Source organism: Apostichopus japonicus, chromosome 12 (genome assembly GCF_037975245.1).
Source record: "Apostichopus japonicus isolate 1M-3 chromosome 12, ASM3797524v1, whole genome shotgun sequence".
Lineage (NCBI taxonomy): Eukaryota > Metazoa > Echinodermata > Holothuroidea > Aspidochirotida > Stichopodidae > Apostichopus > Apostichopus japonicus.
The window spans coordinates 5,009,033-5,034,003 of NC_092572.1; the positions used below are offsets into that span (position 1 = coordinate 5,009,033).

Sequence of the window (24,971 nt, forward strand, 5' to 3'; positions counted from 1 at the left end):
ATCAATTTACAACGAATATCATAACATGTACAGGCCTATTGAAGTTCAATGAGTTTACACAGTTGGAGACCATTGCATTTCAATATCTCAATCAGACCTTTGTTTGTCTTCAAATCTATCATATTTCTGAAATATCATGGGGAAGTAGGAATAATATCTTCTTGTTTGAACAAATGTAGGACTGGAGAAGAAACATTATATAGCCTAGACCAGGGTTGTCCAACCTACGGCCCGCGGGCCACAGTCCGACCCGCCTCAAGGCTGCGTCCGGCCCGCCAGAGATTATCTACGGTGCGAAATTTTAGTGAGCAGATATATTGATAACAATTTGAAGCTATATAATCATCATCCGAACCTTCTGCGTCCAAAAAACTGCATACAGGTCAGTTTTTGTGACACTCTCTCAGTGGAGGAGGGGGGAGGGGCGGGCGGTCCGTTCATCAGGACGGAAAATAAATCAGTACCATTAGGGCCTGATTTTAGAATCCGTACCATATGAATGTGAAAGCTTACTTCGAATCGGCAGAATAACAACTGTATAATCAGTGCGCTCTGCTCCCAGTGCTCACATTTTGTTGCCTTGGGCTTCGGGCAAAATATCGAGCGTAGGCTAGGGTTCATGCGGCCCCCTCCTTCATCATAATCATTCCATGTGGCCCTCCTCTGCAAAAGGTTGGACAACCCTGGCCTAGACCTACCTGCCTGGAAGATCCACATGAATCTTCAACACGTAACTCATCATGAGTTTGGTTTTCAGATAAATAGGTACAGGTGCCATACGAGCTGTAAACGTTAGGCCTTTGCCTATTTAATTATTAGGGCCTAGCCTACTCCAGTCTCACGTCTCAGTGTGTAACTGACTCATATGGACGAATTGTCAATTTGTCAAGTAACGCAATAACGTTATTTTGTGAAAATCCGACCACTTTTACCTGCTAGTCCTCAGCACAGTCACCGGGCACACATGCATTGCGTTCATATCAAAAATAGGAACTGAAGCCTTCACTTTGGTTGTTCAGCGTAATAAAGTGACTGTAACTAGTATAGGCCTTGGCTATTAGTACGTAATTCCATGTACACTACTGAAACCGGGATCGGCATAAGTTTACACAAGGGCGCAGACATGTTGTTTATCCAGGAAATGCCTGCGATTGGCTGAAACCCTAAATCTTTTCTAAGATCTATTTTGATTGGTGCTAACACTCTGTGACAACGTCGTAGTGTTAGGACACCCAAGAAAATTGAGGTTGTTAAGGTTGTTGCAGCAACATATATGATAATTACCTCATTTAAGGGGCAATGTAAGATATCATGTGCTTGTTATATATATTTTTTATAAGTAGGAAGAAATCGTAGTAAGCTTTTCTACATTATTGCCGCATTTGCAGTAGCTTAGTGAAAGGGTAAATGATACCAGAGTTAACGTTAGACCATAGAAATTGCGTTAGACATAGCCTAGGCAAGGACTAACTGTTTAGCCTAATGTTATTGTTTGTGTAGGCCAACTACAGAGCCTAGCCTGTTATAGTTAGTGTTATTTCATAAGTTGTTATGCCTAACGTAGACATTTGGGCCCAAGTTAGACGTGCAATAGGACTAACTTATGCCTAGAACCTAACTCTTTAGACACAGTTCGATATTTGAGTATGAGCACTGTTGGCCTGATGGTGAAGAGCTACTATTTAAGGCTAACTTAAACTTTAATGGCAGAAACAATAAACAAATTAGTGTCTTGGTCATGTTTTTGAGAATGTTTATTTTCATTTCGTCAAATCAGTTCCCCTACTGTGAGATCAAGGCATTATATTAATTATGTAATGACCCCAGATAATAGTGCATCGTTTCTTATTACAAGTAGTAAGACATATTGACCTTGCCTGAGAGCTAGACTGTGTCGCTTCTGATGTAAGAATGTTTGCAGATGACTTAATTCTGTACCGACAAATAAATTCCCATAATGATTGTGACAATCTTCAAAAAGACATAAATTCACTCTGTAACTGGGAGACAGCATGGCAGATGAGATTCAACAAATCAAAATGCTTCATTATGCGGATGACTCACAAGAAGAATATTCCAAATCATGAGTACTCAATGGGCGACTCCATCCTCCAAGAGGTTAAACACCATCACTACCTTGGAGTCGAACTTTCAAGTGATCTTACCTGGTCCAAACACATCAACCAGTCGGTAAACAGTGCCAATAAAATCCTTGGTCTTATCAAACGTAATTTTTGGAATTGTGCATCATCGGCAAGAGAAACAGCTTATAAAGCTCTTGTTAGACCCAAACTGGAATATGCCAGTGTAATCTGGGACCCTCATCAGAAAATCCACACAGAATCCTTGGAAAAAGTTCAACGACGAGCTGCCAGGTTCGTCAAAAATGAGTATAGTCGCTTCAGTAGTGTCACAGACATGTTAAAAGATCTCAACTGGGATACTCTTGAAAACAGAAGATTCAAAGCACGACTTGTTACCATATATAAAGAGACTCATGGCCTGATCCCAAGCAACATAAATAACCTTCTTGAAGACAAAGAAAAACCAACTACACGTCAATCTCACAGTTTGAATTATAAAATTCCTCAAGCTCAAAAGAACTGTTATAAATATTCACTTTATCCTTGCACCATTCCTCAGTGGAACGCACTCCCACCTGATCTAAAATCAGCACCAAACACCGCCTCCTTCAAGTTAATGCTGGGAAGTCAGCAGCACCATTAGCCAGCTTGGAGGACTGCACGTCAACAGCCACATCAGGGGCGATTTGTGCAGTATTACACCAAGACCAAGACTAAGCTTGCCTAGACTCAGGGTGGTTAATCAAAATATGGGTCAACATTATGTCAGTATTTAGCAGGTTCAGTTAATTATGCTATTGGCCTATGTAACAATTTTACCAATTTCATAGCCAATTCTTAACTTTTTTTGCAGTGAAGCAATGGGTTGGTGCCATAACATTATTTAAGAGGTCCTTCACATATGTATAAGAATCAGCCCAATAAGGTGTCTCAACATATTTGTTTACAATTTAAAGAGGACACAAACCCAAATATTACCATTAGTCTGTACGTGATAGAGATAACTATTTCCAAATTCCATTTGGGAGATAACCCAGACTTAATCTTCATTCACACTCAAGGCTGAAGTCTAAATATGACATCATCAAGCAGTGTGTACTTCAAATTTGTCACTTTTTCATTGATTTATTGCACTTATTTTTGTGTAATATCTCTACATAAGTCTGACAAATGCTGAATCTAAAATATTGGTGTTTGAGCGTGACAGGTTTACAAACTGACTGCGTATTATATTTACTGCATTTAAGAGAATATCTCCCAATCAGGTGCAAGATTTTTCGTAGCCATGGTGGTGAAGTTGTTCATAAAGAAAAAACTCTTGTCAATAAGTTGAAAGGGATAATAACTAGGGTCATTGTCCCCTTTTAATTTAAGTTACTATATTTTAAATTAATGCAAGAAGACAGCTCAGTCACATGTTGGATTTTGACGAATAGTGTGAGGTATAGCCATGTGTGGTTTTATATATATATTAAAATCTCAATAGAGCAGCAGCAGAGTTCTAAAGATCTCAGACTGATTTCACCCTACCCTCAGATTCTGTTAATTGTTCAGTTAGCGCTTTATTTTAGTGGCAGCAGAGATATTGGTATACGAGCAATCCAGTAATCATATGCATATTGAATATTCATGATACATGTTTATGTACAAGTTCTGGCAGTGTGCAAACTTGTAAGTTATGCATATGTGCAGCTGCAGTCACATAATCGTTGATGGGTATAAAACCCAATGCACGCTACGTGCTCGTTCTCTTCACCCTGTCTGTCAACCAGATGTCACGTTATAATGTAGTTTATGTTAGTTATGTCTAAGACACATCTTGTTATTATTGGTTTATATCAGCTAGCATGGAGGATATGAGTATAAGTTGAGAAGACACATGTTGTCATCTTACGTTATTGCCTCAAAGAACTCATACAACCCAGAACATTACAATATTGTTATATTAAATTTAAGAAAACCCATGGTGTATAGTCAGTTGGGGTAAAAAAAAAACAAGGGGGTAGTTGGGGTAAAAAAAAACAACCCTTTTTATAGAAGGGGAATATTTAGCCAAAGTTCCAATTCATTTTGGGTGATAGTCCTATATGTCTAGTTTATTTTTATATAATTTCTGGAACTCTATGTCACTTCGCTGCCAATCACCACTTCATCGAATCAAGCGAATGCTAAAATAGCAAAATTTGAAGTTTGTACCACATATCCGAAACTTTCTCCTGCATACCCAGCTTATATGATGGGGAGATTATTCCAGCAGTTACAGCATAGCAGTTAGTTATATTACACTCCCCCATGGTAGAATTACTCCAACTTCATTCACGCTTCATGGGGGGGGCCTTGTTTTTTTTTACCCCCAAAAAATGATGCGAATGGGGTAAAAAAAAACAAGTACTTTCCGGCTCCAATGTACTCCCTATTTTGCCCGAATGGATAAATTTTTCCATAATGTTGATTTTAGAAGTTAGGCAAATAGTTTTCATGTCTGTCATGTGTCAAAAATGTTAAATAATTGGGCAGAAGTAACTGAAATTGGCTCAACTCTAATGTTTCTACTATATTACACCACATTTGTGTAGCATCATATACACACTAGAGACTAATGAAATGTTTTGTGTGGAGTGTATTCCTGTATGGCTCAGAAACCTGGACACTAAGGAAAGAGGACAGAAAAAGAATAGACGCATTGGAGATGTGGCTATGGAGAAAGTCTGAGAACATAAAGTGGTCAGACAGGGTCACAAATGAGGAAGTTCTACAGAGGGTTGGTGAGGTCCGCAGGCTGGGAGAAACTATTAAGCTGAGAACGAAAAGGTGGATTGGGCACATCTTGAGACATGACGGACTACTGAAAGATGTGCTTGAAGGAAGAATGAACGGAAGCGATCAAGAGGGAGAAAGAGAATAATGTTGATGGATGATATCAGAGATGGTAGAAATTATTTCACTATGAAGAGGAATGCAGAAGAGCGGTTATTATGATTTTGTGTTTGGTGAGGGACCTGCCTTAAGGCAGATCACCTTTAGAGAGAGATATATGACATGAGACATCCATAATTACCAATTAAGACAAGTTCACAATTTTTTTCCTTTCATGTAAGGGTAGTAGCTCATACTTAGATGTAATTATATGCAAACATGATTTTAAGATACATTCATGAAGAAAATAGCTGTTTTCTAGCATTGTTTTGATTTACCCCAGCATTGTTTTTTTTTACCCCGAATTAAGCAAATTTTTGGGGTAAAGAAAAACAACATTTTTTGCAAAAAACGTCACTTTCCATTTACAAAAAAGTTATTTTTGTTAGATTCTCTTTAAGAGAATACCACTCCACACACTTGAATATTGAAACCGAAACAATACCTCTTACTCATCAATTTTTAGAGCAAACTTTAGGTAAATTGTTTTTTTTTACCCCACTTGACTATACCTTTTTTTTATACCTTTAGACATGGAAGAAGGAAGTAAGCAAATCTCAACTGGCTCGACAAGCAGACGTTTTTACGCAGGAATCCTTATCAGTGTACTTTTAAAATGAAGCACAACTGTCAAATTTAATTGAGCTGATGTGGGTTGTAGCAGAGCTTATAAACTGTTGCCTAAAAATGATAAGTTCATGTGCTTAACTTTTAGCATCAACTTGCTACTGTATGTACAATCTTATAGATCTCTACAAACTGTGAAATGTCTGCAACAAACTCTGGGTAGAAAAAATATCAGACCCAAGTAGGGCAAATTGCATCAGTTTGTTATCGTAGACAAACGAGCAAATACACATCTTCAACATCACATTTCATTTGCATACATGAATATGCAGTTCTGGAAGATCATGTGATGTCGCACCTCTTGAACAGTACTACTTGAGAGAGAAAATAAAGAATAAATGAGACATGTCGAACAGAACCTCACCCGTACAGAACAGTAAAGGGAAACCCGGTGGGTCGTCTCACTCCTGGGAAGAATGGACGGTGAGAAATTTGAAAACCTTTTTTTCCTATTTGTAACATAGCTATGGATTTGCTGTATAGTGTAATGCTTTCTAGGCTGCTACATAAATTTTGACTGTTATAAAGGCCAAAGAGATCATGAGTGCAAAAAGAAATCTCAGTGCTCTACAGTGTTTCTTCCCCCTATTTTTTATATTGTTTCTTCCCCCTATTGTTTATATTACATACAAGGTGGAGAGCGTGTTGTAACACTGTCCACAATCCACTCCACCACCTCTAGTTTCACTTCCAAAAACGTCCCAAATTTCTGCTGTACAGTGTCGTTGAGCAGAATCTTTGGTGACGTTTGGTAGGAAATTCTAGAATATGAATTGAGGGAAATGGAGTTTCGAAACAACTTTGTTCACCTCTGATGCCCTGCGGTAATGATGATCAATGGGTGCCTTCATCCACCCCGTTACCACCAGTACAGTTATCTACCCAAGCAGTGATGTAATGACTGAACTCAGTGACCCATCTCCAGTCATATATTTGAAAGACGCGACTTGAGTCATTGACTAACAACCTCCCAGAAAAACCCGAGTCAAGTCAGTTCCTATGAAAAGACTAAATTAGAGCCACTGTTTGTCTCGCACTGGCTCATCTGGACTAGAGTCTGAAATTTTTCTGATCTGACAAAGTAACTCCAACAGCAGTTTATATTCATGAATGTACAAAGGAAACCCTTTTTTGGCCCTCTTTCAGCTCCCGCTCCCCTCCCCATTCCCTTTGTTTTTCCTCGAGAATGTACAGTAGTACCTGTACATGAGGCACTATCAACCCTTTTCGTATCATTTTGTTATCTTTTACTCATCTTTCTTTTTCATATGTTTTGGAGATCTTTTGTTTTACATATATCTTTTCAGCAACAACTTCAAGCCTACGTGGCTTGGGTCAATTCCCAATTGAAAAAGAAACCTGGCTGTCACATGGTGGAGGACCTTCGTAGAGATATGCAGGATGGGGTCGCTCTGGTCCATCTAGTCGAAATTGTTTGTGAGTTCCGTCTGTCGTTTGTTTTCTTTCTGTCATTCTTTTCTGTCTGGACAGCTACGTAGTCTTCTCCCAGTCTTGTTGACAAATTGTAATGCTATTGAATATTCATAAGATGTCTGTGTTTCAAACGTAGTCACACGAATCTCGACCAGTGGCCGTTTTGGCTCGGCTGCTTCCTCCCCTTGCACCCTTCGGTGCTGCTGATTAGCCTAGATATGGCTTAGGCCCTCCTGAGCTGTTTTTAACGACCACCTAGGCTGTGGGGAAACTTGTACCCGTTTTTCTAGGCGTGTTTGTCTTTTTGCCTTTACACTAGGCTCGGGTTTTGTACATTGGGATACGACTTGTTGTACGTTAGGCTAGAGGCTAGGCCTCCGAAAAAAGAAAAAAAAATATTATAATAATAATTGTTCGAGGCCAGCCCATACTCCTAGGCGGCAGGGCTTTCCCCCGCCCCCCCCCCTTAATTTGTTCGCGGCCTAGACCTTCAGGCCTATGTCCTATATCTGTCCTCTACAGCATGACTATGTTACGCAATAAAATATAACATGTTAATAATCAACGTCGACTTGATTGCTTAAAGAACTCATATCTAAACAAAGAAACATGACATAAATATAGAACACTAGAGATGTTACCTTGAAAGTTTGTCGTAAGTCTTCTCATGGAGGATCTCCTCAAATATCCGAAGAAATATCGAATACCTCGTTTGGAGGGTATGGGAGTTAAAAACTTCCATGTGTCAGGTGGCCGGCATTTTGTAAATGTGTGATGTCACACAGTAGTGTCACTAAGGCAGCATACGTCCATTAAAAGCCCTATTGACTTTTACACTAAATCACAAAAGTAATGTGATCTCTAAGTCTCGATAGAAGTTCTCACTAGCTAAACGCTACCCATCACCGGATAGCTGACAAGTTGGCCTTTCATGGCACCATCAATTTTCTGTATCATGACTATGTAGATTTTTTGCTATCAGAGCCAGAAGTTTTGTCACTTGTAAACAAACCTCTTCACACAGTAGTAAACAAATTTCGTACGCTGCTCCTGGGAGGCCTAAAAGGGTCTAAAATTGCCTCAATTGATCCAATTTTTGCACCACATGTACTTCCATTCATGCCCATCAAAATGCAAGCCACGCAAAACCAGATCCTGATTGATAACATATCAAAAAAGATGTTCTCCTACTGCATTTTGGCACTTTCCCTGAAGGAGAACAATCGAGTGGATTGATATAGACTCTAATAGGAGTATGCCACCTTAAGAGGTGAAATTTTTTGGCTTTTAGTTGGTCTTTTCTGTTCATATTTTCAAGTTGAATGTAAATAGTGTTGGCACTGAAACCAAGGTCAGTGTATGGTCACGTTGCGCTACTTTAGATGTATCATTTGGGTGATGGGAGGGTGTCATCACATGTTTCTCTTTGACATAAAGCTGTGATAATCACCTCCTTGTAACAAAAGCACACGCTATATATGCTGTTGTGCTAGGACACGAAAATAAGTCTGAGTTGGACAGGATATCAAGAAAAGGGATATTTAATATTGCTTCAAATCATCCACTGTATCTTGCACTAAAGGTTCTTTTTAAAGCCAGTGAAAGTCAATATATACCAAAGATTAAATACACGCATGCAGAAGATTATTATATTTTTAATATGCTGCATTCTATTCTCACACAGTCAAACTCTTTATGAACCTTATTTTACTTTCTTAACTTTACGCTATTATTTAAATATGTATATATTTTTTATATTTCCTGGTCTTTGGTACTCCTGTTTATACATATTTTTTTTTTAATATATTTATACTGGTGATCGATAAAGGAAGATGAATAAATGACAAAAGGAAGTGAAATCGATAACTCTTACCATAAAGTGTACATACAGTATGTATGGAATGAATAAGAAAAGGCAATTTATTATTGCTGCAAATCATTCACTGTATCTTGCACTAAAGGCTCTTTTAAAGCCAGTGAAAGTCAATATATACCAAAGATTAAATATACGCATGCATCAGATACATATATTTAATATGTTGCAATCAATACTCACACAGTCAAACTCTTTATGAGCATTATTTAAAGGATTGGTTCAGGTGTTTGACATGTCTATTTTGTATGAAAGAGCACAAAAAGAACAGTGAAGAAACTACCATGATAGCATGCTTTGACACTTTGAAGATATCAAAATTTCTTTGAAAACGACTGGTGTAGAAAGACTTACTGTGAGGGTGTGATGTCACATCCTCACTTCCTTAACATTTGTGAATATATTTCTTTAAAAATTATTTATATTTTTTAACACATAATTTGAAAATAATATAATCAACAATTCTTCAGATGGTTTAATCTCAAATACTTCCTTTGACAAATATGAGATCTCCTGACATATCTTTTGGTTAAAAGTCATGAAATCTCACAAAATATTTAGAGAAAAAAAACAAAGACTTTTCAGGAATGTGAGGATGTGACATCACAGCTAGTCAGATTTCAGCAGTTTCTACACAATCTGAAAAAACTTTACACTTGAATTTCTCTTTAACCAAAAAAGATATTTAAACAGTTTTTTTCACCATTGTGTTTTTTTTATTGTCCTCTTTCATATATAACATAAACATGTATGACAACTGAACCAATCCTTTAACTTTCTTAACTTTACGCTAATATTTAAATATGTATATATTTTTTATATTTCCTGGTCTTTGGTACTCCTGTTTATTCATATGTTTTTTTTTAATATATTTATACTGGTGATCGATAAAGGAAGATGAATAAATAACAAAAGGAAGTGAAATGGATAACCATAAAGTGTACATTTATATGAAATGAATAAGAAACATATGTTCTTCTCTTAGTCTGTCACTGAATGCAGTTACAGTGCCCGCCACTTCGAGGTTGACAAAGCAAAACCCTCGCGATGTTTCGCAACACTTTGCGAAATTTTCAGACATTTGGACAACCGATTGTTTAGTCCAACTTTAAATTGGGCCAATGTGTTGTAATGTCTTTAACATAGCTGCTTTCTTTTCAGCTGGGGAGTCCTTGGCTAGGGCAGACTATACACCTCAGACAAGCACAGCTATGAAAGAAAATGTTGAGAGAGTTCTTCAGTTTATGACCACAAAGAGGATAAGGATGCACCATACATCGGCAAAGGGTGAGAATCAAAGGGTCAAGCTTTTCAAAATTCAATTTTAAAATGATGGCCTGGCAAAACATGTTATCTAAACCTCCTTCCCTTCCCTTAAAAAAGAGCTCCTTTCAATCAAGTTTGGTAACATTTTGGTAAGAGTTGATACTCCTTGTGCCTGGCTTACTTAAAGGTGCACCTACTGCCATGACAGAATCAGAGGCATGGCGTTATTTGCAAAATAAAAGTTGTGCATGTTATCCATAGATGTAAATGTTGGTTGAAATATTTCTCCAGATGTATAGGAGCACTATGCAAAATAACTCAGACTAATGTTTCAACTTCTCAAACCATAATGGTTCTTCTTCTCAAACCATTATGGTTCCACTCTCAAACCATAATATTTAGTTCAACTTTTTGAACCATAATCGTTCCACTTTTCAAACCATAATGGTTCCACTTCTCAAACCATAATGGTTTCATTTTTCAAACCATAATAGTTCAACTTCTTAAACCATAATAGTTCAACTTTTCAAACTGAAATGGTTCAACTTTTCAAACCATAATAGTTCAACTTCTCAAATTATTATGGTTCCACTCTCAAACCATAATATTTAGTTCAACTTTTTGAACCATAATTGTTCAACTTCTAAAACCATAATGGTTCAACTTTTCAAACCATAACGGATCCACTCTCAAACCATGATGGTACCACTTCCAAAAACCGTAATATGGTTTATATTTTCCTTAACAACGGGCAGGTTATGTTCGATATATGTTTCAGGGGGTTTAGTAGGGGTTTGAAAGCCTTCTCAGGGGCAGCATAAAATTTACCAGCAGGCCACTTTCTGCTCATCTGTGCTTGATTATTACTAAAGCTAGAATGGAAACCTGACATTTGAATGCCAATGCTAGCTTAATTTAATGGTCTTTAAAATAAAAAATGTAATCAAATAGCCAAAACATATGACCGTGATGAAAAAATTTTGTTGGCCTGATTGTAATGACCCTTACAATCGATCCATTTTTTTTTTAAATTTTTGGAACGACAGATATTGTTGACGGCAACCTGAAGGCAATCATGAGGCTGATTTTATCTCTTGCTGCTCATTACAAGCCCAGCTCTGTGAAGCAGGCACCCAGCACTCCCACCAGTGGGGCCACAACTCCCAACATCTCAGGGACACCAGCCAGTGTCAAGGGAGGGCAGAGGTCGCAGCCCTCATTTGCGGCCATGGCCGCCAATGCGGCCGCGGCCATCCACGATGCACGCAAGGAAGCAGCCGGGGTGGGATCACCGATTCACAGATACAGGGACCATAGGTGAGTCAATAGAAGCTATATACTTACAGTATTAAAAGTGACATCCATATATCTATTCAATGAACAAATCTGTACATTATACCCAGTGGGGAGAATTCTTTACATACTACATGTCATGCTTCAAAGTACTCGTACTAACAGTATGAGCAGTATGGATAATCTGTCTATAATGGATATAGTTAGGAACTGTTCATACTGTCAGGAATGAGTACTATGTACTGTATGTCCTGTCCTGTCACTAATGGATATAGTTAGGAACTGTTCATACTGTCAGTATGAGTAGTACAGTATGTTTATCCTGTCACTATTGGATATGTAGTTAGGAACTGTTCATACTGCAAGTAGGAGTGCATTGAAGCATGATATGGGAGGACACTACACAATGCTACTGAACATTAGAAAATTCTCCCAACTGGGCTGGATTGTACAACAGCTTCATGAATATTCATTGCTACTTGCCCTTCTGTCACCCAATTAACTACACCCTCGCTAGGATATATCCATAGAATGTTATTCTTGTGAAGGATATACAGTATACATTTGTAAGGAATCTGTTCTTTGGAAGTGCACATTCCATATGGTATATCCATCCAATTTAAGTATTACTGTGATAATAAGAAGCTTCTGTGTATATGTATTTATCTTACATAACAAACAAAATAAACAGCAGGCACATTCATTCCGAATATTGAACCGTTCTGTTATTTCAACATCAAGTGCGCCAAACCATTATTGACAGTTCAAATAACGGCGGGGATACATGTATACCCTGTCTCCTTCCTTGCCTGTATCTGTAGATAGCTTTGTTATTTTAGTTACAAGACGTTAAATGGTTAGTATAATTTATCATTGTTATGCTGCACCCCTGGTATCGCACCATTGATCCCCCTACGGTACATACCCCCACCCAGTAATATCCTATCAAAAGTTGTAGATTTTTCTTGACCATAATAATCATTCTATTTACCTTCTTTTGCCCATTCTTTGTTTACTCTTCCCCTCTCTGCTATTTATGACTATTATCTGGACGTCCCACCCCCAAAATATTTTTAAATATATTGTCAATTTTTTATTTTTTATTTCTAACATTATATTTCATTCAGTTCAATTAAATATAAAATCTTCTATTTGTTCTGTTGGTATACTTTGTTAATTATAATTAATTATATATAATTTGGATAGATTAATTTTCCTGACATAATGTTGACATCAATATGTAACCATCCATGTTCTGTGCCATTTGACAAAGAAAATGAACTATTCAAACAGAGTGATTGAAAATGTTTCTGGTTCTGAAATTTGAGAATTCTCTCCCTGTTCACTGAATTTTGAAACAAATATTACCCTTGTTAAAAAGAGGTCCATCAAATCTGTACAAGGAAATTATTTACACCTGCCCATAATCGTTGGCGAACTGGGGAATCCCCCCCTTCCCCTTAAATACATATTTAAGCACTTTATCATTTAGATACTATCGTGGTGTAGTTCTTAAAACCATCGTCGTCGTCATGACCGTAACCACCCTTAACAGCAAAGAAAATTTAAAAAGTTTATATGATTCTCTTATCTTTTATCTTAATCGGCGATGACAGTGTTTATTTTTATTTATTTTTGTTTTTTCAAGAAGACCATGAAGTTGTTTTTGTTATTTCAAGACTAAAATACTTTGGTATTTGTTTTATGTTTGAATGTGTCTCTTGCCTGTTTTGCACCCTCTCTAGTCACAGGAACTACAGACAGCCTTCATACAGGCCCTCTGGGTCCCCCGTTCCTGACCATACCCACCGATTTAGACAGAGGTACCCATATAACCCAGCCAACTTACATTTCATCACCTACTTGCTTTTGTTTTCATTTCTATCTTTCATTATCTTGTCTCGCTTCGCCCATCTCCTCTCTGCGCATCTCTTACGTTGCTTTTAAATGTGCAAATTGTATTTGACTAACTTCTGTCATAGTTCTCAAGTCACACCTCGTCTTAAGTAATCAGTACGTGATTATGTCAAAGTAAGATCACATTTTTTGGGGGGGTGGGAGGGGCTGGGAATGGGAGGGGGATGTGAGTATAAAGTCAGAAAAGAATTTTACAACAGAGAAAACACAACATCATTTGTTATTAAGATTTTGAAGGATACTGATTTATGACTTCGGCCTGCTTCGAATTTCCCAGCTGTCCAACGACCTGACTCAATAAGATGGTCGTAACATGGATACTCCTGGGTAGTCATGCAGTGTGTGTCTTCTTACGACTAAGCCTGATCAAACTTTAGCCAGTTTTATGTTCTGTTGGATTCAGTCGGCGAAAAATCAACATGTGGCGATTTTCCAACAGGAAGTCATTGATGGTCGTGCAGGTTACATCTGCCCACCACTAAGACTGCCAAGTTTCAACAAAATGTAACCAATCACAGGAAACTAATTTGGCATGTGACCAGAAGCAAGCAGCAACCATCAACAGGATTTCCTTTCATTAGATGTTCATTAGTTGTTCAGGAGTCAGGTTTATGCCTAAGGGTCTTAATCTTGACGACAGTTATCCAAAATGATACCATGACAGTCCAGTTGAGCCTGTCACAGTCCCCTCCAGCCAAGACTATCTGGCTTTATGGACACTGTTACAGAAACAGAGTATATGGACAGTATCAGGCCTAGAATTTCACACAATAATACCTGTTTGCTAAGAAAATCTAGTTGCAAAAATCAAGTTCCCCAATTCCACACATCAGCAAGAACTATTGATATTTAGGGCAAATGTCAATCAGGGCAAATGTGAGGTTTTTAGTCCTGGTTCGCCCTCCGACAATACATACATACGACAATACTTCCGGCAGTACATATTGGTTTCCTGAAATGTAGCAAAATAGTAAAGACCAACTGTATATCACTGTAGGACAAACACTGTAGGAGAGATGTGCAGGGTTTGTTGAATAGAACACCAGCTATGGGTGGGGGGGGGGGGGTGACAGAAGTATCATTTTAGCTATTTTGGGGGTACAGTATTTAGTTGTAATGCAATTTGAATTTGATGTAAACAACCCCTGCCAGACAACCTCCACAGCTGATTTATTGGTGAACCTCAAACGTGCCATAGATGATTTACATCAATCCTTCATCCATCTTTTCTTTATAATTTAGCCTCTCTTCATGTAGCAAAATCAACCACATGTTATTGCATGGTAATAGAAACTATATGTATATATTCATGTATTTAACTATATCAGCATTCCGTGATGGCTTCTGCAGCCTGGGTTGTTTCCTGTAGCTAGCTTCAACATACCTCTTTCTGTTCAGTACTTGTCAAAAGCTGTGAACATAAATGAACAGTGTAAGCTGACAGTACTATTGAAATGTCAGTGCAACTTAAAAGTAGAAAGAATATTCTCTTTCGCTTTCTCGCAAGTAGCAAATATTCTTTCTGCACTTCCACTCTCAGTTAATGTTGACAAATTTAAGTCAATGTTGATAAATATTAGTTATTGTTGATCGATTTTGTTCTTGAAGCTTTCCGATACTGAAATTCCGAAAACAGTATGGTTCTTAGAGGATAGTAGCTTCACTACACAAGGTTTAAATTTAAGAAATGAAAGACGTATCAGCTCAAACTTTTGCAGCTTTCCAGTTTGCTATTTACATAATGTAATTGATATTAATGTCAGAAGTGTCTGGGCGAAAAAAAATATTGAGAATCGATATATTCATTCCTTACTTACTTATTAACCATCATTATCAATAGTTGGTATTAATTTAGTTTCCTTAATATTAATGACCAAACACACACAGAAAACTTCCAGCTTTTATGGAGTATTAAAAGTTGTGTGATTGCAAACTGCTTCTATAATTCTCAAGTTTAAAGAAATTAAAAGGAACTGAAAAAATATATCTTTTCAAAAGTTACAATCAAACATTCATTAATTTCTAATGGTCCATTCCTCACACCAAGTTCTAAAGTTGAGATTGTAAAACATGTTTTTTTAAATTTTTGAAAAGTGCTTTACAAGATGTCTCTCTCTCTCTCATAAATTTTGAAGTGTGAACAAAGCTAGCCAGAGACAAGTTACTTTGAGGCACACTGTTTTGTTTTGGGGGGGAGGGGGGGCTCCTCGAGTGAAGAAAGAAGGATTTCATGCAGCCAGTTGGCATAATTTGCCAATACTAAATACCACTTTTACTGTCCACCCATATTATGCTTCAAAACATTATACTGACAGTTTGAACAGTTCCATACCTGTTATGTGATTCCAATGCTAGTATCACTCTATACTGTCCACCCATACCATGCTTTAAAGCACTCATACTGACAGTATGAACAGTTCCTCACCTGTTATCTGATAGAGACACGGTATTCATACTGCTCAAACTGTCAGTATGATTGCTTTGAAAGCATGACAGGAATGTACCAACTGGGTGTATTCACAAATATGTCTACTGCATATTCATAAGCAGCTTTACATCACTTTAACCAAAGGAAATAGTGTAATTTATTAACCAGCTCAAATTCGTTTTTCTGCCCGTAATGTAATAACATTCTTTCTAGGATGTACCAGGAATTCATGTGACTTGACCATTTACAAGAGGTTTTATCACACTGTACAGAAGGATTTTAATTAATATGCATATTCGTTAGCAGCTTTACATCACTTTAACAAAAGGAAACGATGTTATCCTTGTCATCTATTTGCATATTTAATCCATGAAGTAACATGATCCATAATTAATCAACCAGCTCAAATTCGTTTTTAATGGCCCGTAATGGCATAACATTCTTTCTAGGATGTACCAGGAACTTCCTTATTTCATGTGACTTGTCCATTTACAAGAGGTTTTATCACAGTGTACAAAAGATTATAACATATAGCGATATTAAAATGTAACCGATTTGGGATCTTTATGCTGGATACATTGTAAAACATGTTTCGTCTTTGTAGCCGTGTTAATATCAGCTTCACCAGTTTTACTTTCAAAAGCTATAAAAAATAGTTCACTTTGTATAGGCCTAACCTTAAGCTAATTAAGCATTAACAGAAACAATAGCACGAATGAATGCAGTCTTCATCAAGTTGTTCAATTTTGATGCGGACGACTTTTTTATTCTGTGACCTATGCTTTAAATTGAAAGTGTAGTGCTAGTATATACTGCTTTGCCGTGTGTGGTAGAGGAAAAGAACTGCTCTTGTATCGGAGACTGGAATGCTGCAGACTTTATCTATCTCGTTGGTTTGAAACTGTTAAAGTTTGTTGGTTGGTTGTTTGCTGTATAGGGTGTAGAAATGGGTGTCAGAAATGCGGTGTAGGAACTGTGGAAAGCATTTCACACGCTTACAATGTGCAATGTGTACGCAATGGAAGGATACAAGGTATGGTGAATTTAATTTGTCGCTATGGGGAGTTTAAATTGTTGCAATGGGGAGTTTACTTTGTTGCTATGGGTCTTGAAAATATTATCATCATTATATTAATAATAATATTAATAATATAATGTGCAGATGTTCTGTAACATTTTCTTGAATTTGTGCCACATAGTCAGAGATAATTTGTAAGTCCCAAGCACCCCTGGCCCCCACCATCTCCTGAAATAAAGAAAAAGTAATATGATCGTACTGTATAACTAACTAATCATGTAAATTACAGAGCGCTTTTTACAGATTAACCGTTGATTAATTTGCCATTATACAGATTGTATTTCAGAGAGTAAAAAGAGCAATCTATTTATAGTCTACCATTTTGATCACCTCATACTGTGCCACCTCACCTCAAGCCACAACTTGCAGCATTACTGTTTTTCATGAATATTCATTTCACTATATCATTTTGACTCAATATCCATCTGGCAGGTAATAAACATAAAACTTCATTTCAAATTCAATTAATGCCAGGATTTTTCATCCACAATTTCTTCTTCATGGTTTCATAAAAACAGAACAGAATTCATTTTGAGCTGCAGGGATTTTCATTTAACAAATGCTTTGGAAAAAAACAAAATTGAATGATTCTCACTTCATTTGACTTTTTTATTTTGTTTTATGATTTTTAATGATTCTTTTCGTTAGTTCAATTGATTCAGACGGCACATCTGGAAAGGGACATGGAACGTCATCTTCTCCGAGGGTTAACCACGACACCCCGGGAAGGACCGTCAGTCCGAGACCGGGCCGTCTCATCAACCAAACTTCTGATTCAGATCAAGGTTTGTTTCTCCATGCCTAAATATTGACAGTATGATTTTTCTTATATTTTTGGGATCTGTTAATGTGCTACAGCAATGTACTCTGTTGGCATAACTTTAGCAAATGGCATAAATTGTCATTTCAGATAAATTAAATAAATGTGATTACTTGTGACATTTTAAGCTTTTGTTTGTTTACAAATATATTTCTGTAACTACTATCTACGCTACAGCAGTTTCATGATCAAGTGAAGTTCAAAATCAGTCTTGTTTTCTCAATTCCATTTTCTATTTGTATGTTGCTCTGTTTTTAGTTTTTAGTTTTTTTATGATAATACAGTCACATATCTTTTGTAGAGAAATTTTAGGTTTCTGTTGTTTTTTTTCTTCCAGGGAGTGCTGGTGAAGAGGCGACCTCTAAGCCAGGGTCAAGGAAGAATTCACTGGTTTGGACAGAGACCTTACTGGAAGAGCAAGAAGTGATGTCATCAAATATATTGGACTCCAAAAATCTACTCCTTCAACTTCAGGAACTGGTAATGAATATGCAATGGATGTGTAGCTCATTTTCATAATTCCTTGCTACACAGGAATAGTGCAGTTTAAAGTCATCAAGTTTTCCTTCAACTTCAGGAACTGGTAATGAATATGCAGTGGATGTGCAGCGCATTATCATAAATCATTACTACACAGGAAATATAAATTCATCAAACATGTTGGACACAAAAAGTCTCCTTCAACTTTAGGAACTGGTAATGAATATGCAGTAGATGTGTAGCTCATTATCATAATTCCTTGCTACACAGGAATAGTGCAGTAAAAAGTCAACTTAATACTGAATTTAAGAAGTGGTAAAAACAAACTTTCAAAAGTAGAGATTAACCCTCCTTTTTGTGAAACTTTCATTTAAATTACAAAACACTGGTATATCAGCATGCAGTGATCATTAGAGCTCCTTATGAAAGCAAGTCATACTTTTCATTCAGCATGAAAAGCAGGGAGGCGAGGAGTAATTAGCCATTTTTTTTAGGGGGGGGGAGGGTTTTATTTTGGTCAATTTACACAAACTTAGTTTCATCTTGTTTCCTGGTGTCAAAGTTTTAAATTTTGTTTCTTATCAACTTTTCTTTCTAGCTCCTCAGTGGCAGATATCCTGATGAAGATGGTAACTCAGAGGCAGAAGAGGATCAAGTCCCCTTTGAAGGGTCCACGCCCAAAGAGCAAGTTGTAAGTTACGTTAAATACTTAAAGCTCAGACATGACAATATTTTCAAAGAGCCCAACTTTAATTTGGAGGTACCCAAGTGTAATTGTAGCACATTAATTGTTGCTTACATTACTCATGTGAATGCAAAATGTGTTTTTAGAATTTGGTGCATGATTGTCACAACACATGTTTAAATGTCAGGAAAGTCTGTCTGTCTGTTTCTTCAAAATGGAAATCAAATTTTGGTAGATGTCCAAAATCTTGTCCAAAACTGTTAGATATCCATCACTCAGTCATGTTTTGTAAATATCTTCCCAAACTCATCTGTCAATAGTAAAGCCATACAGGTGATGCTTTCAATAAACTTTCCTATGGGGGTTATGTCTATGAGAATAATCATTGGTCGTAGCAAAGGGCCAGAGATATTCGCATCCGACCATACCACGATGCGACTAGTGAGCAGGGAAAACCCTTAACTGTGATTCAGTGTTATGAGACTGTGTTTGCGCCCGTTTTTTACAGTGGTAATTGTAACCTGTTCTTTTTCTTCTCATCTCTCTGTTCGATTTTGTAACCTGGTCAGATCGTTTTACGTTCGAGGCTGGACCAACAACGGGAAGAGTGCAATCAATTAAAGACCGAGTTGTCTAAAACCAAGCAGGAATGCAGGGACCTACAGGGGACAAAGGTAAGAAGGACCGTTTCATGTAAATGTTACAAACTTTCAGGTTTGTTTTTAATTCTTTGTAAAGACACCTGACTGACTGTTATAGGTAATGGAATGCATTTTTGGATGGAAGAGTGTATGGAACCTCTCAACAAAATCTATGCAAAATGCTTAAAGTCTGTGAATGTCAATTTCTATGTTGCTACATTTGGGGGGGGGGAGGAGGGGGAAGGGGGAGCGGGATTAATGCCTTTTCAAATTGTCCCTTAGACTGCAAGATCATTATTTCTGCAATATCTGAAGAGTCCCAAAATGGCTTTGTGTCTTTTTAACAAAAAGTAATTTCTAAAAGGCTTTTGTTTCATTTAATTATTGGCAGTTTTGTTTCCAATGCAGTATATCTTATCAGTGGTTATTTGCTCATTCTGGGTGTTTTTACATCTCTCTGAAAGGTTCAGTATGAAGACTATAAGTCTCCCCCAGTAATCAGTTGAGTTTAACTGATAAAAATTCAGCCTTTAGATGATAACACTAGTGACATAATATTAGTGTAAATATTCCTAACCCTTAATACTCAAGTAATGTTGCATCAATCCAGTTTGACATGATGATGGTTTCATTATAAAAGATTTTGATTATATAATACTTTGATTTTTTATGACTTTCTATAACTGGCCTGCCCTGACAGTTTTTTTTTAGCATTTCCTGTGTAAACTAAAGCCTCCCCATAAATATTACCTGTATGTTTATATACTGCGGTTCTCTTTCACATCTCTCTAGGCGGGTCTGCAATCAAGGCTCACGGAACAGGATAACGCCCTGTTACAGATGAAGGCGGAAATCTTACGGATGGGGTTCACGACGCAAAATTTGGAAGCAGAATGTGTGAGTAGTTCCATGCGAGCATGTCACTGCAGTTTATGTTAACGAGCAATATGTAATTATACAAACGACCACGTTCACCGTTTTGTTCTAGTTTTGAATGGAATTGACATGAGGAAGTATCAATTCTGATGTGCGCTTTTTGTTTAATTGTAGAAAATTTAAAGTCTTGACCTTATTACAACTTTTCATATTTTGGTGTTATTCTTGTATTTCAGACGTTTTGATATGATATTAGGTATTAGTGAAGTAAGTTCCTACTATGCTATGCATACATCGGTTACCCACCCAGTTACTCAAACTGGAATTGATTTGTAAAAAAAAAATGACAGCAATTTTTCAAGAAAGTTTAATTGGTGCACTCCACCAAGCAGCAGATGAAACATAAAAAATTGTTAACCTTGGAATTCTTTAATATAATGCATGAAGGTTTCATATGTTGTATGGGTTTGACATATGACTGTCATAAACAGAGTTAAAATTGTCATTTTCATTTTCTTTGTAATACTTTTTGCCAAAATTTCAGAATGAGCTGAAAAGGAAGTTGGAAGAGAGAGACCACAAATATTCGGAAACGGAGTGGCTGGTGAAACAGAAAGATGAGCTCCTACAGCAGCAACAGGAACAGATGGAAGCTTTAACTCAGCAGTTACAGGATTTAAATTCATTCAAGGTTCGTCATAGCTGGTTGTAGTCTATTGTATGTTTGTTCACCCTTTACTCTGTGTCAAAGTAAGTTGACCTGACGTTTCGATCCTAGCAGGATCTTCTTCAAAGGCTGAATGACAAGTAACAGTAACAGAAGGGACATAAACACACACAGAATACAGACAGGTTAATGAGCATTGTGAACACAAAGAGATAGATGTAAGGGGATTAGTAGTCAAGGGATGGAGAGAAGAAAGAAAGAAACCAACAGAGGAAGAGGAGAGGTGGGAGATAAACAGTGGAGGGACAAAGAGAGGATTAAGGGAAGGGGGTAGGGAATAAACTGGAGAAGGACAAAGACAGAGAGGTGTGTTTACTCTGTTAGGCTACTTAGTGTCACATGTGGCAGCCATGTTTAAAGTAGTCTGTCTCCCATCGACCATGTGATGTCTGTTAGTTAAACATGGTTCGAGCAGATGCCAAGGACCTTCTGGGGCGGTCTCTGCACCAACTCTAAATCGTACCGGTTTGGCAGTAGTGCTGGCTCTGACCGTCGTGGTTGTATGTTTGTATTCGGTCTGTGCCGTTGAAGTACTCTACATAGGTATTGCGGACTCGTTTGTAAACCGGATGTATATATGCGTGATTGTTTCATCTAATCAATATTACATATTATGTAGTATTTCTTCTTTAAGTTTGCTACTGTAAGCAATCCATTGTATTAAATGTTGTCTGTTATGAAGTACATATTGCCTAATGTATTGCTCATATTCAAGTGTGAGAAGACATGCTTAGTATCTCAAGAGAATCTCTTCAATCTTACCTTTATTCTCCTTTGTTCAAAACTGTTTTGAAGACACACCTGTTTTCATTGTTATAATTGTTATGTTTACTCTTTGTATATTGTGTACATATCTTTCACTTTCTTTTGTACAGCGCGGCGAGACTTTATTGTAAGCTATATAAGAACTGTTCATTATAATTATTTGTTTCGTGGCAGGCCCCGCAGAAATCTGTATTTTATATATGAAATTAACATGACCTTGGTTAATGGCAGGCAGGGCAAGGTCTTAAGACTTTAAGTACAGCTCACGTACCGAGCTCTACTTGTGCATTGTATTCCACAGTGGAATAAATGTCAAATGTACAATCTTGTTAGATTCATAACAACTCATGTTTTAGTATGCCGCCCTCTATTGTGATACACCAGCAGAAAAGTCCAATACCTTCTATGTACAGAGAACTTGGAAGACAATGAGGTATATATCCTCTGTAGGGTTTGGTGCAAATGTCAGGAAGTAGTCATTTTATTTACTTTTATGAACTAATCCTCTTTGCTTGCTTCATATCTTCAGACGGAGTTACAGAACCAGCTTGAGCAGAGTAATGGTGGGACCTCATTACAACTAGACAGTAAAATACAGAACCTCAGCCAAAGGCTGGAGAGGGTCAACTATGCAGAGGTAAATAGGGCATTTAATGTGTGGCAGAACAGAGGAGTGGGGGGGTGGGGAATGGGTGGGGGGTGGGACCTCCTTACAACTCAAGTCATAATACTATTTCAAAAGCTATTCTGACTTTTCAAGATATTCATCTCTTAAAAGATGCTAAATCTCTGGACTGCTCCTTTAAGGCTTCTTTCATGATGACATCAATTCATCAGTGTAGTCTGAAATGTTAATGTAAGTCCATTGTTTTATAAGCTAAATAAATCAAACTAGCAAATATTATCTGAACTCCTATTCACAACAGACCACTTATGTCTGAAGTTCAACGCCATTTATCCTTCGCAAATTTATACTACATTTTAAAACATGTCATTTGGTGGCCATAAAAGTATTATTGTCCCATCGAGTATTGTGTTGGATCTAAGGAACTGTCCTAAATGTGTGTATTAGACTACATAGTCCAGTCACTTGAATTGATAAACCTCAGCTGTTTAAAGGGGCATTCCTCAAAATGTAAAAGTGTTAATGTGATATAACTAAACCTGAAAGGAAAGTTAATGAAATTTGAATTAACTTTATAAATGTTAGCTAAATGAAAGGTTTCAGAGAGATTAAATGAAAAGTGCAATGGCTTAAGATGCAAGTTGTGAATTGCGTTGCATAATATAAAATGTTTAAAGGTAAGAAAAAATTGGAGAAGGAATAGGTGAAACTTTGAAGTCTAAGAAATGTAATAAAAATTACAAGTATGAAATGTTTCCCGAAAGGGATTGAGGGCAGTATTGAAGAACTTAGCATGCAATAGACTCTGGATGTGTGACCTGATTAGTTCACTTTGGCTTCGATTTTGAGTACATCGTTTCTTTATGCTGCCATGTTCGATGAAACTAACCGTAATAGTAATTACCGACTTTTGCAATCTGCGTTAAAGACATTGCCGACCTTGCAATCCGGGGACCTCCTCACAAGGTTGCAAGGTCGGTAAGAGTGCCTCCACTGTTTTCGTTTTCAGGAAACCGGTGAATGGTATATTATATAATAATATTAAAAACAGATGTTGCAAATAAATGTTGATTACATTTACAGTGTGTGCTTAAAATAGATAATAAAAACAGATGTTAAAATGAAATATTTAATATCATAACATTGTATGTGAGATATTTTAAGGTTTGTCTTGTATACCTCTGTGTCATGAAACCAATCGTAAAGATTTCGTTTTTTTTTTTTCATTTCAGTCGAACCTAGCAGGGAATCTGTCCGCTCATGAAAAGAAGATGGAACAATTTGAAACACAGATGCATCAACACGAGAATAATTCAGCAAAGGTAGATATTTGTTCATCTCTTTCGTCACAAATTTATCATAGTGGCTTCCAAATGTAATACTGACTGACTTCATAGCTGCAAGATTTTAATCAAGGCACCGGTGCTGTGGCCGAGTGGATAAAGGCGGTGGCATTTGAAGCAATGAGGGGTTAGCAATCGTGAGGTTCTGGGTTTGATACCCCGGCCGGGTAATAGTAAGGTGGGTTTTTCATCCAAGAGCAATCTACGGTTTTCCCATCTGAAATGACTTTCTCAATTGAAAAGATTCCAAATTTGAGTCAAAATGTTAAATTGGAAGCCACCTGACTTGTAAGTCGTAAGCCCTTGCGGGTTTCTCCCACATTATGCTGCTGATTATTATTATGTGGGTTGCTGGCTGACATATTTTTTTAACCGAATGACATTCCACATTTTTGTCAAGTGATGAAGTCATGTAACTGTCTTGTTCCCAACATGATAAACATTGAATACAGGGCTTAGTATTTCTGAGATCCAGTTCATATTCCTGTTCGTTCGGAAGAATTTGCAGAATATAACAGCATCTTCTACCTCTTTAACGGACGATTATTTTTGGTTCCTTGCTTTAGCAAAAGGAACCTATGCAGTCAGGTTGGCGTGTGTGTGTGTGTATGTATGTATGTATGTGTGTGTGTGTGTCTGTGACACTTGCTTGGGTACGCTCTATCTCAATAAGGGAATGTTAGATTGAGGCCAAACTTGGACTATAGATCCGCCATATGGAGAAGGTGTGCCCTATTGTTTTTGGTGCCCACAAAGGTCACCAAAGGTCAGTTATGGTCCAAAAACCGAAAATATTAAAACTGCAATAACTCCCAGTGCCAATGTGCGACAAGATTGATATTTTGGGACAAGTTGTGAACTGGTTAGGGGAGCATTTTCAAACTTAACGGTCATGTGATCCAAGGTCACCAAAGGTCAATTAATGATAAAAAACTAGTATTTTTGCAATAACTTGAGAACGAAATGTCTGTTAGGGTTGGGAGTTGCCTCAATGTAATCAAATTGTCGACCCGCATCTGGGTGACCCTTGACCTCAATTTGACCTCTGGTGACCTTTTCGTGTTTTTGGGATTTTTACAGTTTGGATGCTATT

General features: G+C 37.3%; 2 protein-coding genes across 3 annotated transcripts in view; both read left to right on the top strand.

The window, feature by feature from the left end:
- The first annotated feature begins 1,223 nt into the window (after window positions 1–1,223).
- LOC139977005 (dixin-like) overlaps window positions 1,224–24,971 on the top strand; it is a 34,294-nt gene continuing 10,546 nt past the window's right edge. Inside the window, exons 1-14 of one of the 2 annotated variants that reach the window (XM_071985944.1) lie at window positions 1,224–1,301; window positions 5,532–6,050; window positions 6,935–7,064; window positions 10,096–10,221; window positions 11,247–11,517; window positions 13,239–13,316; window positions 17,565–17,701; window positions 18,074–18,216; window positions 18,815–18,907; window positions 19,471–19,575; window positions 20,335–20,439; window positions 20,963–21,109; window positions 22,440–22,547; window positions 23,768–23,857. In XM_071985944.1, the coding sequence (XP_071842045.1) occupies window positions 5,973–6,050; window positions 6,935–7,064; window positions 10,096–10,221; window positions 11,247–11,517; window positions 13,239–13,316; window positions 17,565–17,701; window positions 18,074–18,216; window positions 18,815–18,907; window positions 19,471–19,575; window positions 20,335–20,439; window positions 20,963–21,109; window positions 22,440–22,547; window positions 23,768–23,857 (1,611 nt within the window). In that variant the 5' untranslated portion in view covers window positions 1,224–1,301; window positions 5,532–5,972. The remainder of the gene's footprint in view (window positions 1,302–5,531; window positions 6,051–6,934; window positions 7,065–10,095; window positions 10,222–11,246; window positions 11,518–13,238; window positions 13,317–17,564; window positions 17,702–18,073; window positions 18,217–18,814; window positions 18,908–19,470; window positions 19,576–20,334; window positions 20,440–20,962; window positions 21,110–22,439; window positions 22,548–23,767; window positions 23,858–24,971) is intronic. The other variant, XM_071985945.1, reaches the window with a different exon arrangement.
- On the top strand, window positions 2,056–2,727 carry LOC139977323 (uncharacterized). Its single transcript, XM_071986610.1, has one exon. It carries the CDS (start codon window positions 2,056–2,058, stop codon window positions 2,725–2,727), a length of 672 nt encoding a protein of 223 aa, XP_071842711.1.

Bases quoted from the DNA above. Each gene is read 5' to 3' on its own strand.
- LOC139977323 (XM_071986610.1), top strand. From the start codon at position 2,056: ATGACTCACAAGAAGAATATTCCAAATCATGAGTACTCAATGGGCGAC.